This window comes from Chionomys nivalis, chromosome 4 (genome assembly GCF_950005125.1).
Source record: "Chionomys nivalis chromosome 4, mChiNiv1.1, whole genome shotgun sequence".
Lineage (NCBI taxonomy): Eukaryota > Metazoa > Chordata > Mammalia > Rodentia > Cricetidae > Chionomys > Chionomys nivalis.
This window is the reverse complement of record NC_080089.1, coordinates 58,477,799-58,489,478: the sequence shown is the minus strand read 5'-3', so window position 1 is coordinate 58,489,478 and position 11,680 is coordinate 58,477,799. Positions and strand designations below refer to the sequence as shown.

Genomic DNA, 11,680 nt, shown 5'->3' with positions numbered 1-11,680 from the left:
GGTCTCAAGTAACCCATGTTGGCCTTGAATTTACTATATGTAACTAGAAATGACTATGAATACCTCAAGTACTGGGGTTGCAGGCATGTGTGCCATGCTTAGCTATTTAGGATTTCTTAATTTTTTTCATAGTAGTGCTTTGTAGTTTCCCTTAGTTTTTGCTCTTGGGTATTTGAAAATAATACATACATACATACATACATACACACACACACACACACGCACGCATTCCATTTAGTTTTTTTTTTATTTTGTTTTTAGACAGGATCTCATGCTTGTAGCACAAGCTATCCTTGAACTCAAATTTTCCTGCCTCAACCACTTGAGTACTATTGTTATAGATGTAAATGACCATGCCAGGCTGATTTTTATTTTAAAAATACTAATTTTTAAATGCCATTTTTAGTTTTGCTGTTATAAAGAAATAAAACTGATCTTACATGTTGATCTTGAAGCCATTTACTAAACCTATTCTAGAAATAGCTCAGTGGGTTACAAATATGCAAAATCATTTCTGCAAGTGATTTTTTTTACTTTTGTTTTTTCATATTTTTATTTTGCCTGTATGGGGGCATACATGCCACAATACATGTGTGGAGATCAGAGGACAATGTTCTTTTCTTCCACCTTGCTGAGGTAGTGCCTATTGTTTCTGATGCTGGCTGGCTGGCTGGCTGACTCCATGTTAGATAACCCACCACTTCTAACTTTTTACAAGGGAATTGAACTCAGGTTGTCAGGTTTGTTGCAGCAGCAGTTTTTATCTTCTGGACAATCTCCATGTTCCCCCTTTGGGTTGTATGCTTATTCTGTTTTGCCCTTCCATCCTGGTGCTAAAATCTAGTACATTGCTAGAAAAATGTCACAGTGACTTTCTGGTTCTGTTCCCAGAATCAGAGATAAGGATTTTTTATTTTTTTATTTCATTTTTTTGGTTTTTGGAGACAGGGTTTCTCTGTAGCTTTGGAGCCTGTCCTGGAACTAGTTCTTGTAGCTCAGGCTGGCCTTGAACGCATAGAGACCTGCTTGCCTCTGCCTCCAGAGTGCTGGGATTAAAGACGTGCTCCACCGTCCAGCATAGAGGTATTTTATTGGGTTTTTATTAAGTGTGATTTAGTGGTAAGTTTTTTGTTGTCGTTGTTGTTTTGTTATTTTAATTTTCAAGATAGTGTTTTTCTGTATAACGGCCATAGCTGTCCTTTAACTAGCTTTCTACAAAGGCTGACCTCGAATGCAGAGACCCGCCTGCCTCTGCCTCCCAAGTGCTGGGATTAAAGTTGTGTGCCACCACTGCCCAGTTCTAGTGGTAATTTTTTTTAAATGTATGTACCTTACAAACCTGTAGGAGTTTATTTCTATCTGTATTTTACTAAGCATTTTTATTAGGAAGCATTGCTAAATTTTATCAGATGCTTTTCTGATTCTAAGTGTCATAGAGTTTTGTAGTGTGAAGAATTAACAGACTTTAACAAACTATACCATGGGCTAAATACAGTTCAAGGGCTTTGTACATTAAACCCTTGAGCTATTTTTAAAACTTTAAGCTGCAGGTCTAGTTGCTGTCCAGTCTGCTGCCTGCCTATCTGCAGGCAAGTATAGTCTATTTAAAGGGAGGAGTAAGATGACTCAGCAGGTAAAGTGGTGCATGCTGCTGAATCTGATGGCCTGAGTTCCATCCCCAAGACACACAGGGTAGGAAAGAACCAGTTTCGGCAAGTTGTCCTCTCGCATCCACACACATCATGTACAGGCTTCTCCTAGTGAAGATAAATGTCATTTTTAAAAATGGAGGGGGAAAGGTTTCGGAAGGGGAGAGGAAGAAGAGCTACAGATACGTGCATTGTAAAGCTTAAAGTACTCTTGCTACTAAGCCTGGCAGTGGTGGCACACACCTCTGATCCCAGCAGAGTCAAGTAGGTGGACTTATGAGTTCGAGGCCAGCCTGGTCTACAGAGTGAACTCCAAGATAGCCAGGGCTACTCAGAGAAACCCTGTGTTGAAAAACCGAAACTAAACAAAAAAACAGTACCCTTGTTCCCTCTCACTCTACAGTAACACTGCCCAAGGTGATGGGAATATACATTGTACTTAAAAATATGGCAGCTGATTGATGGTTATTGAACACTTAGATGTGGCTAGTATAAATGGAATTTTATTTTCAGTGAATTTATAATTTAAAAACCTAATATGTTCTGTATGGGTCTGTGTAGAACTAAAAATCACATATATGTGTGTGTTGTATATGGTACTTTAATACTTTCATGATTTATTTGCTTTTTATATATCTATAAACTTTAGAGTACATACTGTTATTCTTCCTGGTTTCCAGTAAACCTAAGGTTTCATCTGGTCTAATTTCTCAAGTCTGAATGCCAGGATTAAACCACACTCACTAGGCAGTTGCTCTACTGTAAATTGTACATCCAGCCCTCTACTCTCCTTTCTCTAGAAATGAATTCTCTGACTTTTCATTGGTGGAAGAATGTATTTTCATTTTTTTCTTTATGAGGGCTGTTTTATTTGGATACAGAATTGTAATATTCTGTTTGGGACAGGGTCTCGTGTAGCCCAGGCTGGCCTCAGATTTTCTGTGTATTAAGGATAATCTGATCCTCCTGTCGACTCCTCCCAAGTGATTATTTTTTGGGTATAGAATTCTCATTCCATGCTGACCTTTTATTCTTTTGGGACTTTAAAGAAGTCATTTAATTGTACTCTGCCCTTGGGTGTTTTGCTCAAGTTTTTATTACCTGTAATGCCCCTTTTCCCATGGTTGCAATTTTGCTGTAGTAGTTTAGCCAGTTGCCTGCGATACTTCTAGCTAAGTTGTTTTGTTTTCAAAGAGATTTTTGTTTTGTTTTTCAAGACAGGGTTTCTCTGTGTTAACAGCCCTGGCTGTCCTGGAACTTGCCACGTAGATCAGGCTGGCCTTGAACTCAGAGATCCATCTGTCTCTGCAACGTCCAAGGAAGTGGTGAGACTCCATATGGGTTCTGAGAATTGAACCTGGGTCCTTTGCAAGAACAAGTGCTCTTAACTACTGAGCCAACTCTCCCACCCTAAAATTGTTTTGAGATTTATATATTTTATGTGTTATGAGTATTTGCTTGCACTTAACGTTCTTGCACCACATATGTACCTGGTGCTTTATGATGATCAGAAGAGGATCCCTGGAACTAGAATTATGAAAATTTGTGAACCACCATGTGGGTGCTAGGAACCAACCCTGGGTCAACTGCAAGAACAAGTGCTATGGGCTGAGGGATGGTGGCGCATGCCTTTAATCCCTGCACATGGGAGGCAGAGGCAGGTGGATCTCTGTGAGATTGAGGCCAGCCTGGTCTACAGATTGAGTTCCAGGATAGTCAAGGCTACCAAAGAAACCCTGTCTCAACAAACTATATTTTATATATACATATATATACACACACACATATATATGTATATATAAACAAAAACGAATGCTCTTAACCACTAAGCCATGTCTCTAGCATGTTTTTGTTTTTAAAGGATTTGTTTTTATTTTATGTGTTTGTATATGAAGGACCGTATATGTGCATTACAGAAGCCAGAATGGGTGTCAGATCCCATGTAACTGAGTTACAGGCAGTTGATAGTTGCCTGATGTGGGTGCTGGGAACTGAATTCCAGCCCTCGGAAAGAGCCACAAGTGCTCTTAACTAATGAGCCACCTCTCTGGGCCCAGTAATTTTTTTTGGTTGTTTGTTTTCAAGATAGGTTTTTTTTTTTTTTTCTGTGAAACAGTTCTTGCTGTCCTAGAACTCACTCTGTAGACCAGGCTGGCCTCAAACTCACTGAAATCCACCTGCTTCTGCTTCCCAAGTGCTGGGATTAAAGGTGTGCACCACCACTGCCCAGTCTGGTAATTTTTATTTTTAATCAACAAATGGAAGCTTATCATATTTTTCTTCACCTTTTTCCTATATAACCTGCAGCTGCTTATTTTTTTTTTTTACATGTCCAGGAATTTTTACAAGCTAGATAGTATATCTTACAGTAGCATCTCGCTTTGATTCATTTAAACTGTCCTTGGTGATGGACATTTGGAGATGTCTAGTATTTTTGTCTTATAAGCAAAGCACTGTCTGCTTCGGCTACATTCTCCACTGACTACAGTCATTTGTACTATCATGAAGAGGCAATATTCCATGAAAGATTTTGAAAAATATGAATACTTAGTACTTAGTGTACTTTTAAAAGGGCATTTTCCTACAATGTTGACAGTTAATGGTGTGGGTTCTGGGAAGCCTGAGATACTAGAGAGATGCCTAGCAGGTGGCTTCAGAACAAAGTTGGCTGAGGACCTTAAAGTCCAGAAAGTAAATACTCCAAATAGAGAAATGTAGCTGCAGTTTCTTTAGACTTACACTGGAGAGATGGACGTTATGATGCTTAATACCTCTCCTGCCGCCATTAAACAAATGAAGGAATAGCGATTGTTCATAATTCATCCTACAGCTACATAATTTGAACATTCTGATGAGCAGAGCTGCTCTGGTGGGAGTTTGCCAAGGGAAACGAAGATGTGCTTGTGACACACTAAACATGCTCTAAGGAATTCCTAGGATTTTTCTTTGAGGATATTCTAATTACCTAACTGAAACACTAAGTTTGATGCAAACAATTTGAGAAACAAATGCCCTTTTTAAAAATGAACATGGTAGCCCTTGCATTAAAAAAAGGGAGGGGTTTCTACCTTCTCCCTAAAGTCTGGGGTCACAGAGAGATGGGTGGCATGGGCCAGTGGGAAACAATGTTTGCTGCCAAGCCCAACGACCTGAACTCCATCCTCCGGACTGACAGTGGAAGGAGAGAACTGACTTCCAAGAATTGTTCTCTGACCACTACATACGTGCCATAATATATGCAACCCTCCTCATGATAAATAAATGTAAAACATATAATAAAGGCTTCTTCATACTAAAGAATATTATCCTCACAGGGTTCCTTCAAAGGAGGTTTATGTACTGGGGAGCAAGATCATTAACTTGCTACTAACATCCTTAAGGCTCTCTACCTTAGTAACTGGCTGAACAATTCACCCAATTTGCTTTTGCTTTTTGTTTTTCGAGACAGGGTTTCCATGTATAGTCTTGGCTGTACATAATTTGTTTTCGCGGTTAGAAACCTGGCAGTATTCCTTTAACATGAATCTCTTTCCCTCATTCACCAACATTAATTTTTATGATCATAGATTTACTCTAGCTATTTCCTACATTTCTTTAATGTCTTATATAGACTAGACAGGCCTATCTTGGGTGATCCTCCTGCCTCTGCCTCTTAAATGCTGTGCCACTATGACCAGCCTGTTTGTTTTGGAGAAAAGGTCTTACCATATAGCCACGCCTAGCTTGGAACTCACGTGTAGCCCACAGTAGCCTCAGATTCATGGCAGTCCTCTGGTTTTCAGCCTTCTGAGGGCTAAGATTGCCAGGCCTGTTTTTTCCTCCTCTGTTATTTTTATTTGTTTACTACTATTTTTTGAGACAGCGTTTCATATAGCCAGGCAGGCCGACCTGGAGCTCACTATGTTATTAAGGCTGTTCATGAATTTCTGGTCTTTCTGCAGCCTCTCCAGTGCCAGGGTCACAAGTGTGTGCCACTAAGCACCTGCTTTTCTATTCTTTTGTACCATCTCTTTATCCAAGGAAACTAATCTCTCTTAGATTATCAATTCTTGACATTATTCTTTTTTGAAACAGGGTCTCACTATTTTGCTTTGACTATTCTGGAACTCCCTACTATAGACCAGGCTGGCCTCAAACTCATAAAGATCCACTTGCCTTTACCTCCCAAAGTGCTGGGATTAAATGCTTGCCACTGCACCCTGCTAATTCTTGGCATTCTTAATTAATTCTCCACTCAGTAGTTAACAAGAATTCTTTAACTGTTCATTCTTAGCAAGCCATTCCTTACTCAAAACTCTAGTGCCTTCCCACTGCCCTTTATAATAGACTCCCTCACATGGCCTTGGCGGGTCTATCCTACCAGACTGTACAACCTCCTCAACCACAGAACCAACACTTCCTCAATTTTTTCTTTTCCAGCTGTACTGTCCTCCTTTGTGCTGCAAACTAGCCAAGCTTTTTCCATCCTCAGGGTCTTGGCACAATTTCTTTCTCTGCCTTAGAATTCTTCCCTGGTCTGCATGCTTCCTCAGTCTGTTTCCTCCAGCTAATAATGCCTTATTCTTTAGATGTAATTTAAAATATCAACCTACAAGAAGCTTGCCTTGCTAGTTTAGGGTGAAGCCCCTGGTTATTTTCTCCTATTGTTCTACATTTCTTTCTTAGCAGTTCTCACCACCCAAATGCTATGTGATATTTTGTTAATTTTATCTTTATTACTGGCATAGATAATACGTGCATATAGTGTAAAATTAAAAGTTGTAAAAAGTCTACCTCTGTTCTTTGCATCTCTGCTACCCAGTTCTCTTCCCTAGAGGTAACCACTTTTAGTATCTGAATATTCTTCCAAAAATATTTTCTAATAAATAACTGTGTACATATTCTTTATTTTTGCTTTCTTTATTAACATAAATACTATATGCATTTTTGCACGTTGTCATTATCTATTAGTGTACCTTGGCAATTCTTATCATGTAAATAGTTGCCTCTTTTCATATGCCACATAATATGAACTTCTTATAATTTATTTAATTTCTACTGTTGGGTATTTAGGTTGTTTCTCAAGCTTTGGTTTATTCCAAACAATGACACACTGGATATCTTTGTATATAAAGCCATGTTTCATGTCTATACGTATAGAATAAATTCCTATAATTAAAACAATTGGGTTAAAGGTTATGTGTATTTTTAATTTTTTTTTAGTTGCTAAACTGCTGTTGAGAGCTTGACCAATTTGTTTCCACTGGTGAAGAAAGCATGTTTTCCTCACAAATATGTCGGTGACAAATTTTGTTGTCAACGTGAGGTAGATCAAATCTCTTGGAAACATACCCTTGCATTATTCCTCTTCCTGGTAGTTTTATTTTCGTATGTTTAGGAGCTACTTGTATTTATTGAGTGAACTGTTTTCTTCATAAACTTCTGACTGACATGTTACACTCTAAAGTCATCCAGACCGGTGCAGAGATCATGTCTGACCTCCGGCTGCGAGTTCCCTCACCTTTTCCTTCCGAGCTATGCCATCTGTGGTCACGCCACTCTATGGAGACGCCAGGAGTTTACTAACCTCACCGCCGCTGCCTTCCTCTCGGCAACCTACTTCCTGGCTCGGGTTCCTCCTTCCTTCCCCGGTTTACGACTTCCGGTTCTGCTGGCTGTCGGGGAAACGGTTGGCTTCCGGTCGCGCAGCGGTGGGCGGAGCCAAGATGGCTGAGGAGAAATTTAGGATGGTAAGCGCTGAGGTTCTGCTGTACAGTGACCGCCTCAGGGCGGGGCCCGGCTGGGTAGTGAGGCCGGGCGTGGGGATGCGACGCGGCCAGGTCGCGCTCCCCGCCAGGCTGGGCGAGTGCCAGGCTGTGTAGTGCTTGGTCTGTATCGGGACTGCTCCTCCGCTCGGGCAGAAGAGAGCGTTTTTCACTGGTGATGGCTGTTTTTCCTGCTCTGTAGGTTTTTTGTTTTTCCTGGGGAGGGCGTACGCACCTACGCTAGACAGTTTTTGATAACCGTGGATTCGAAATTTGATAGGATGGAGCCCGTGAGCTCTCAGCGCTCCTGCCCTCTCACTACGACTGGCCCTTGTTTCCCCTTGTGGTTATGTTTTGGAAATGAGCTCTTTCAGAACTCAGCTGTTTAAATTAAGCTTTGGTTAATTTCACAGACCGCCTACGTGAATTCAGGCTGACCCAGTAGTAGTTGGCTTTTTGCATCCCTGTACATCTCTCATGTCCTTGCTTGTTTGTGCGCGTCTTGTATGTACTTAGTATTTGCTAGTTAGTCCAGGCTGCTTTCGGATTTGCCACAATCCTTCAGCCTTAATCTCCCTAGTGCGGGGATTACAGGAGTACGTCATCACTCCCAGCTGAAATTTTTAATTGACTTATAATAATTGTACGTTTATGAGATATAGTATGATGATACGTCAGTTCATGCGTACTGTGTGTAATGGTCAAATCTGTAATTAGCATTTCTATTTTAGTATTTCTTCTTTGCGGGTTTGGAACCTTTAAACTCCTTTCCCCCCTAGTTCTTTATAACTATAAATTGTGAACAGTAGCCATCCCGCTGTGCTGCCGGTCATAAGCATTTATTCCTCCTATCTGTCGGCATTTGGTTCCTATTATTGAACTTTCTCCCACTCCATCTTTTCCTTTTCCCAACTTCTTGTTCTGCTACTTTGCTAACCTCTTGTTCTACTCTATTTTCCCATGAAATCAATGTTTTAAAAGCTTCCACAGAGGAGCAAGAACGTGCCTTGGCTTTATCTGCTCGGCATATTTTACTTGGCTTAACTTTCCCCACACTGCTGCAGATTAGACCTCATCTTTTTTCTGACTAAGTGATATATTTACCCATTTGTTTGTATCCGTTGTTGGGCACCTCCACTGATTCTCTGCTTTCATACTATGAACAGTGCTGCAGTGATTGTGTTTTCTTTATGTCTGTCCTCAGTGGTAGGCTGGCTGGATCATAGGGATGTTTTGTTGTTTTGAGATAGGGTCTTCTCGCATATCCCAAGCTGCCATTCCCTTGTCTCAGCACCAAGGTGCTGGTAATATAAATATGTACCTCTGGGCCACTAGGCAAGGACTGATGATTCTATTTTTAGTTTTTTGGCAGTAGGGTTTTTTTTGGGGGGGGGGGGTTGGCTTTTTGTTTTTTAAAGGAAGATGTTCATAATTGAATTAAATTTCTGAGAAATCCCAAATACAAAACCTTCTCCCTTACTTTACTGTTGGGTTTCAAACTTTGCCCTGCACTCCTGCACTAATAGAATCATTTTAGTTTTTTTTTATATTTTCATTTGAAAAACACCTTGGAAAATATAGACTAAATTAGCTGCCTCTGGTTGACAGTTTTATAATGTAGTGTTGTCTCAGGTAGAACCCTCTGCTGTTTGCTCGTTTATTTGTGGGGTAATCACAGCAGTCTGTATTCAGAAAACTCAATACAGAGAAAGAAGCTCAGTGCATAAGCTAAAAATTAAAATAGCATGATTAGTGTTATTAGGTTTAAGATATTGGCACCACCATCGTGGGTATCCACCAGAGAAGATCCTGGGACATGGATTTAAGCCAATAGAAAGTCTTTATTAGCTGGCTGGCCGGCAATTACACTAGATGTTCAAGATTCCATTGTAGCACCAAGCCTTTCTTAGGGTGAGCATTTAAGCACAAAAGCCATACTCTGGTTAACATACTTCAGTCAACAAGAACAGTGAGATGGAAGCATAACTACAGAAGTCAGAAAGGAAGCTTAGTACATTTAGAGACTTTCCCAGAACTATGGACTTCGATGAATTAGGTCTTTGTTTTCAGGTAGTGTTGTCTGTGTGCTGAGTTTTATGGCTTGAATGGTACTTTCATCATGGAGTCAGTTATGCCAAGACCTCAGGGCCTACTAAGGTCTAGAGGCCTATTACAACCATAAGAGAAATGCATAATGTACACAATCATAAATATGAGAGATGAAGAGTATTATAATTCCACAATACTACTGTATCATACTTTTTTACTGTTTTTGAGAAAGGGTCTAAGTTAGCATGTGGTCCTGGCTGGCCTGGGACTTGCTGTATAGCCTGGAACTAGCCTTCAACTGCCTGAGATCTGTCTGCCTCTGACTCTCATGTGTAGTACTTAGATCAAAGGTGTGTGCCACTGCACTTAGCATGTATATTATTGCTACAGAAGATAAGTGTGTAACAGACCTTGAACTTAATTTCTTTGATGGCACAAATTGTGCTGTATGTTTGAGTCTAATTGTATTGAAAGAGAATGGCTTTAGTTTTGAAATGACTTTTATGTTTGATCCTTCAGTTAGTTATTTTCATTGTTACGTTTACTGCTACAAGTTTTCTCTTTTTTGTAGCAATTTCTTATTTTCAGTGCATGGAAACTAGAATTTCAGGAAGGTGTTTTTGTTACTGGTTTTTGAGATGGGGTCTCATTCTGTAGCTTTGGTTGGCCTGGAGTTAGATAATGTAGACCAGGCTGGCTTCAAACTCACAGATACTCCTGTCTCCGCTTCCCAAGTGCTGGGATTATCTATTCATTTTAAAAGTGATCTTTAAAAACTCTCTAGAGGCTAGAGAGTTCGCTCAGTGGTTAGAGCACTTGCTTGAGAATCCTCCTGAAAAAGATCCAGGTTGGGTTCCTAGCACCCACATGGTGGTGTTTGTTTTGTGACAAAGGAAAACATACGTAGATCTGTAGGTAGATGCTGTCTATTTGGAAGAAAGGAGCTCAAGGTGTAACATCCTGGTGTGGTACTTACCTAGCACATATGAGCCTGAGTACACCAAGACAAAAACTAGAACTACCACAGGCAAAACAGTTATCAAAAACAAAAATAAAACTCCACACTTTCCCCACCATAGTCCTAGCCTTGCAGTGTTGCCATGGTTAACAGTTGTTCTAGGATACACCTGCAAGTTAATTGCCGGGTCGTCGCATGTGCACATCTTCAGCTTAATAGTTTATGGGAAACTTAAGGTGTTTATCATACTTATGCTTCTACCAACAGTTCTTTAAAATTTTGCAGTTATGGTAGATATGAAATTATGCCTTACTGTTATATTAATTTTCATTGTCCTGATTATTGGGTAGAAAATCATTGGCTATTCCTTCCTGAGGTATAATGATTCTTTGTATTGCTTATTTTTGTGCTCTTCTGTTTTCCTGATTATTTTGTATTTAGTTTCTGCTGCTAATCTTTTGTTATATGGGGATTTTTTTTTTTTTTTTTTGGTTTTTCGAGACAGGGTTTCTCTGTGGTTTTGGAGCCTGTCCTGGAACTAGCTCTTGTAGACCAGGCTGGTCTCGAACTCACAGAGATCTGCCTGCCTATGCCTCCCAAGTGCTGGGATTAAAGGCGTGCGCCACCACCACCCGGCTATATGGGGATTTTGTAATGCAAATACATCCCTTTAATTTTTTGTTCATTTCTGAGGAGAAAATGAGCCTTAGACCCAGTTTCTTCTCCTATATACACAATATGACAAGTTGCTTCCTATACCAGATGTATGTGTGAGGCTTTCCTTGCACACCAAACAAGGGAGCGATTCTGCAGCAGCAGATAGCAGCTGGATGTCCTCTTAAACCGAATTCTGTTCTGACAGTACCACGTGTCCAGAGCTCAACCTCCAGGATTGCCCCCTTCCCGTGCCAGTTGAGCTGCAGCCTGTTGGTTTGCTTCTAAGCAGCTGAAAATTTAATTCAAGATGCTTATTTATTGGTTTATTATAAAGGATTCTGATGAAGAGATATATAGGACAAGGTATGGGAGAAGGAAGTCAGAGTTTCCAGCCATGTCTTCTCCAGTTTTTCACCTGTGAACTTCCATGTGTTATCTCTGCAGAAACTCTAAAATTTCTCCTTTGGGATTTTTATGGCTACTTCACTGTATAAGAATGATTGCTGGGTTGAAGAGATGGCTTGGTGGTTAAGAGCACTTGTTCTTGAAGAGGATCCAGGTTCAATTCCAGCATTCGGATGGTGATGAAAGCCACCCATAACTCTTATATAACAAAAGCTTTT

At 40.3% G+C, this 11,680-nt stretch overlaps 1 protein-coding gene across 1 annotated transcript in view; it reads left to right on the top strand.

The window, feature by feature from the left end:
* Window positions 1–7,348: 7,348 nt before the first annotated feature.
* Window positions 7,349–11,680, top strand: part of Bbs4 (Bardet-Biedl syndrome 4) — a 37,360-nt gene continuing 33,028 nt past the window's right edge. Inside the window, exon 1 of the mRNA XM_057768136.1 lies at window positions 7,349–7,378. Coding sequence (XP_057624119.1) covers window positions 7,355–7,378 — 24 coding nt within the window. The 5' untranslated portion in view covers window positions 7,349–7,354. The remainder of the gene's footprint in view (window positions 7,379–11,680) is intronic.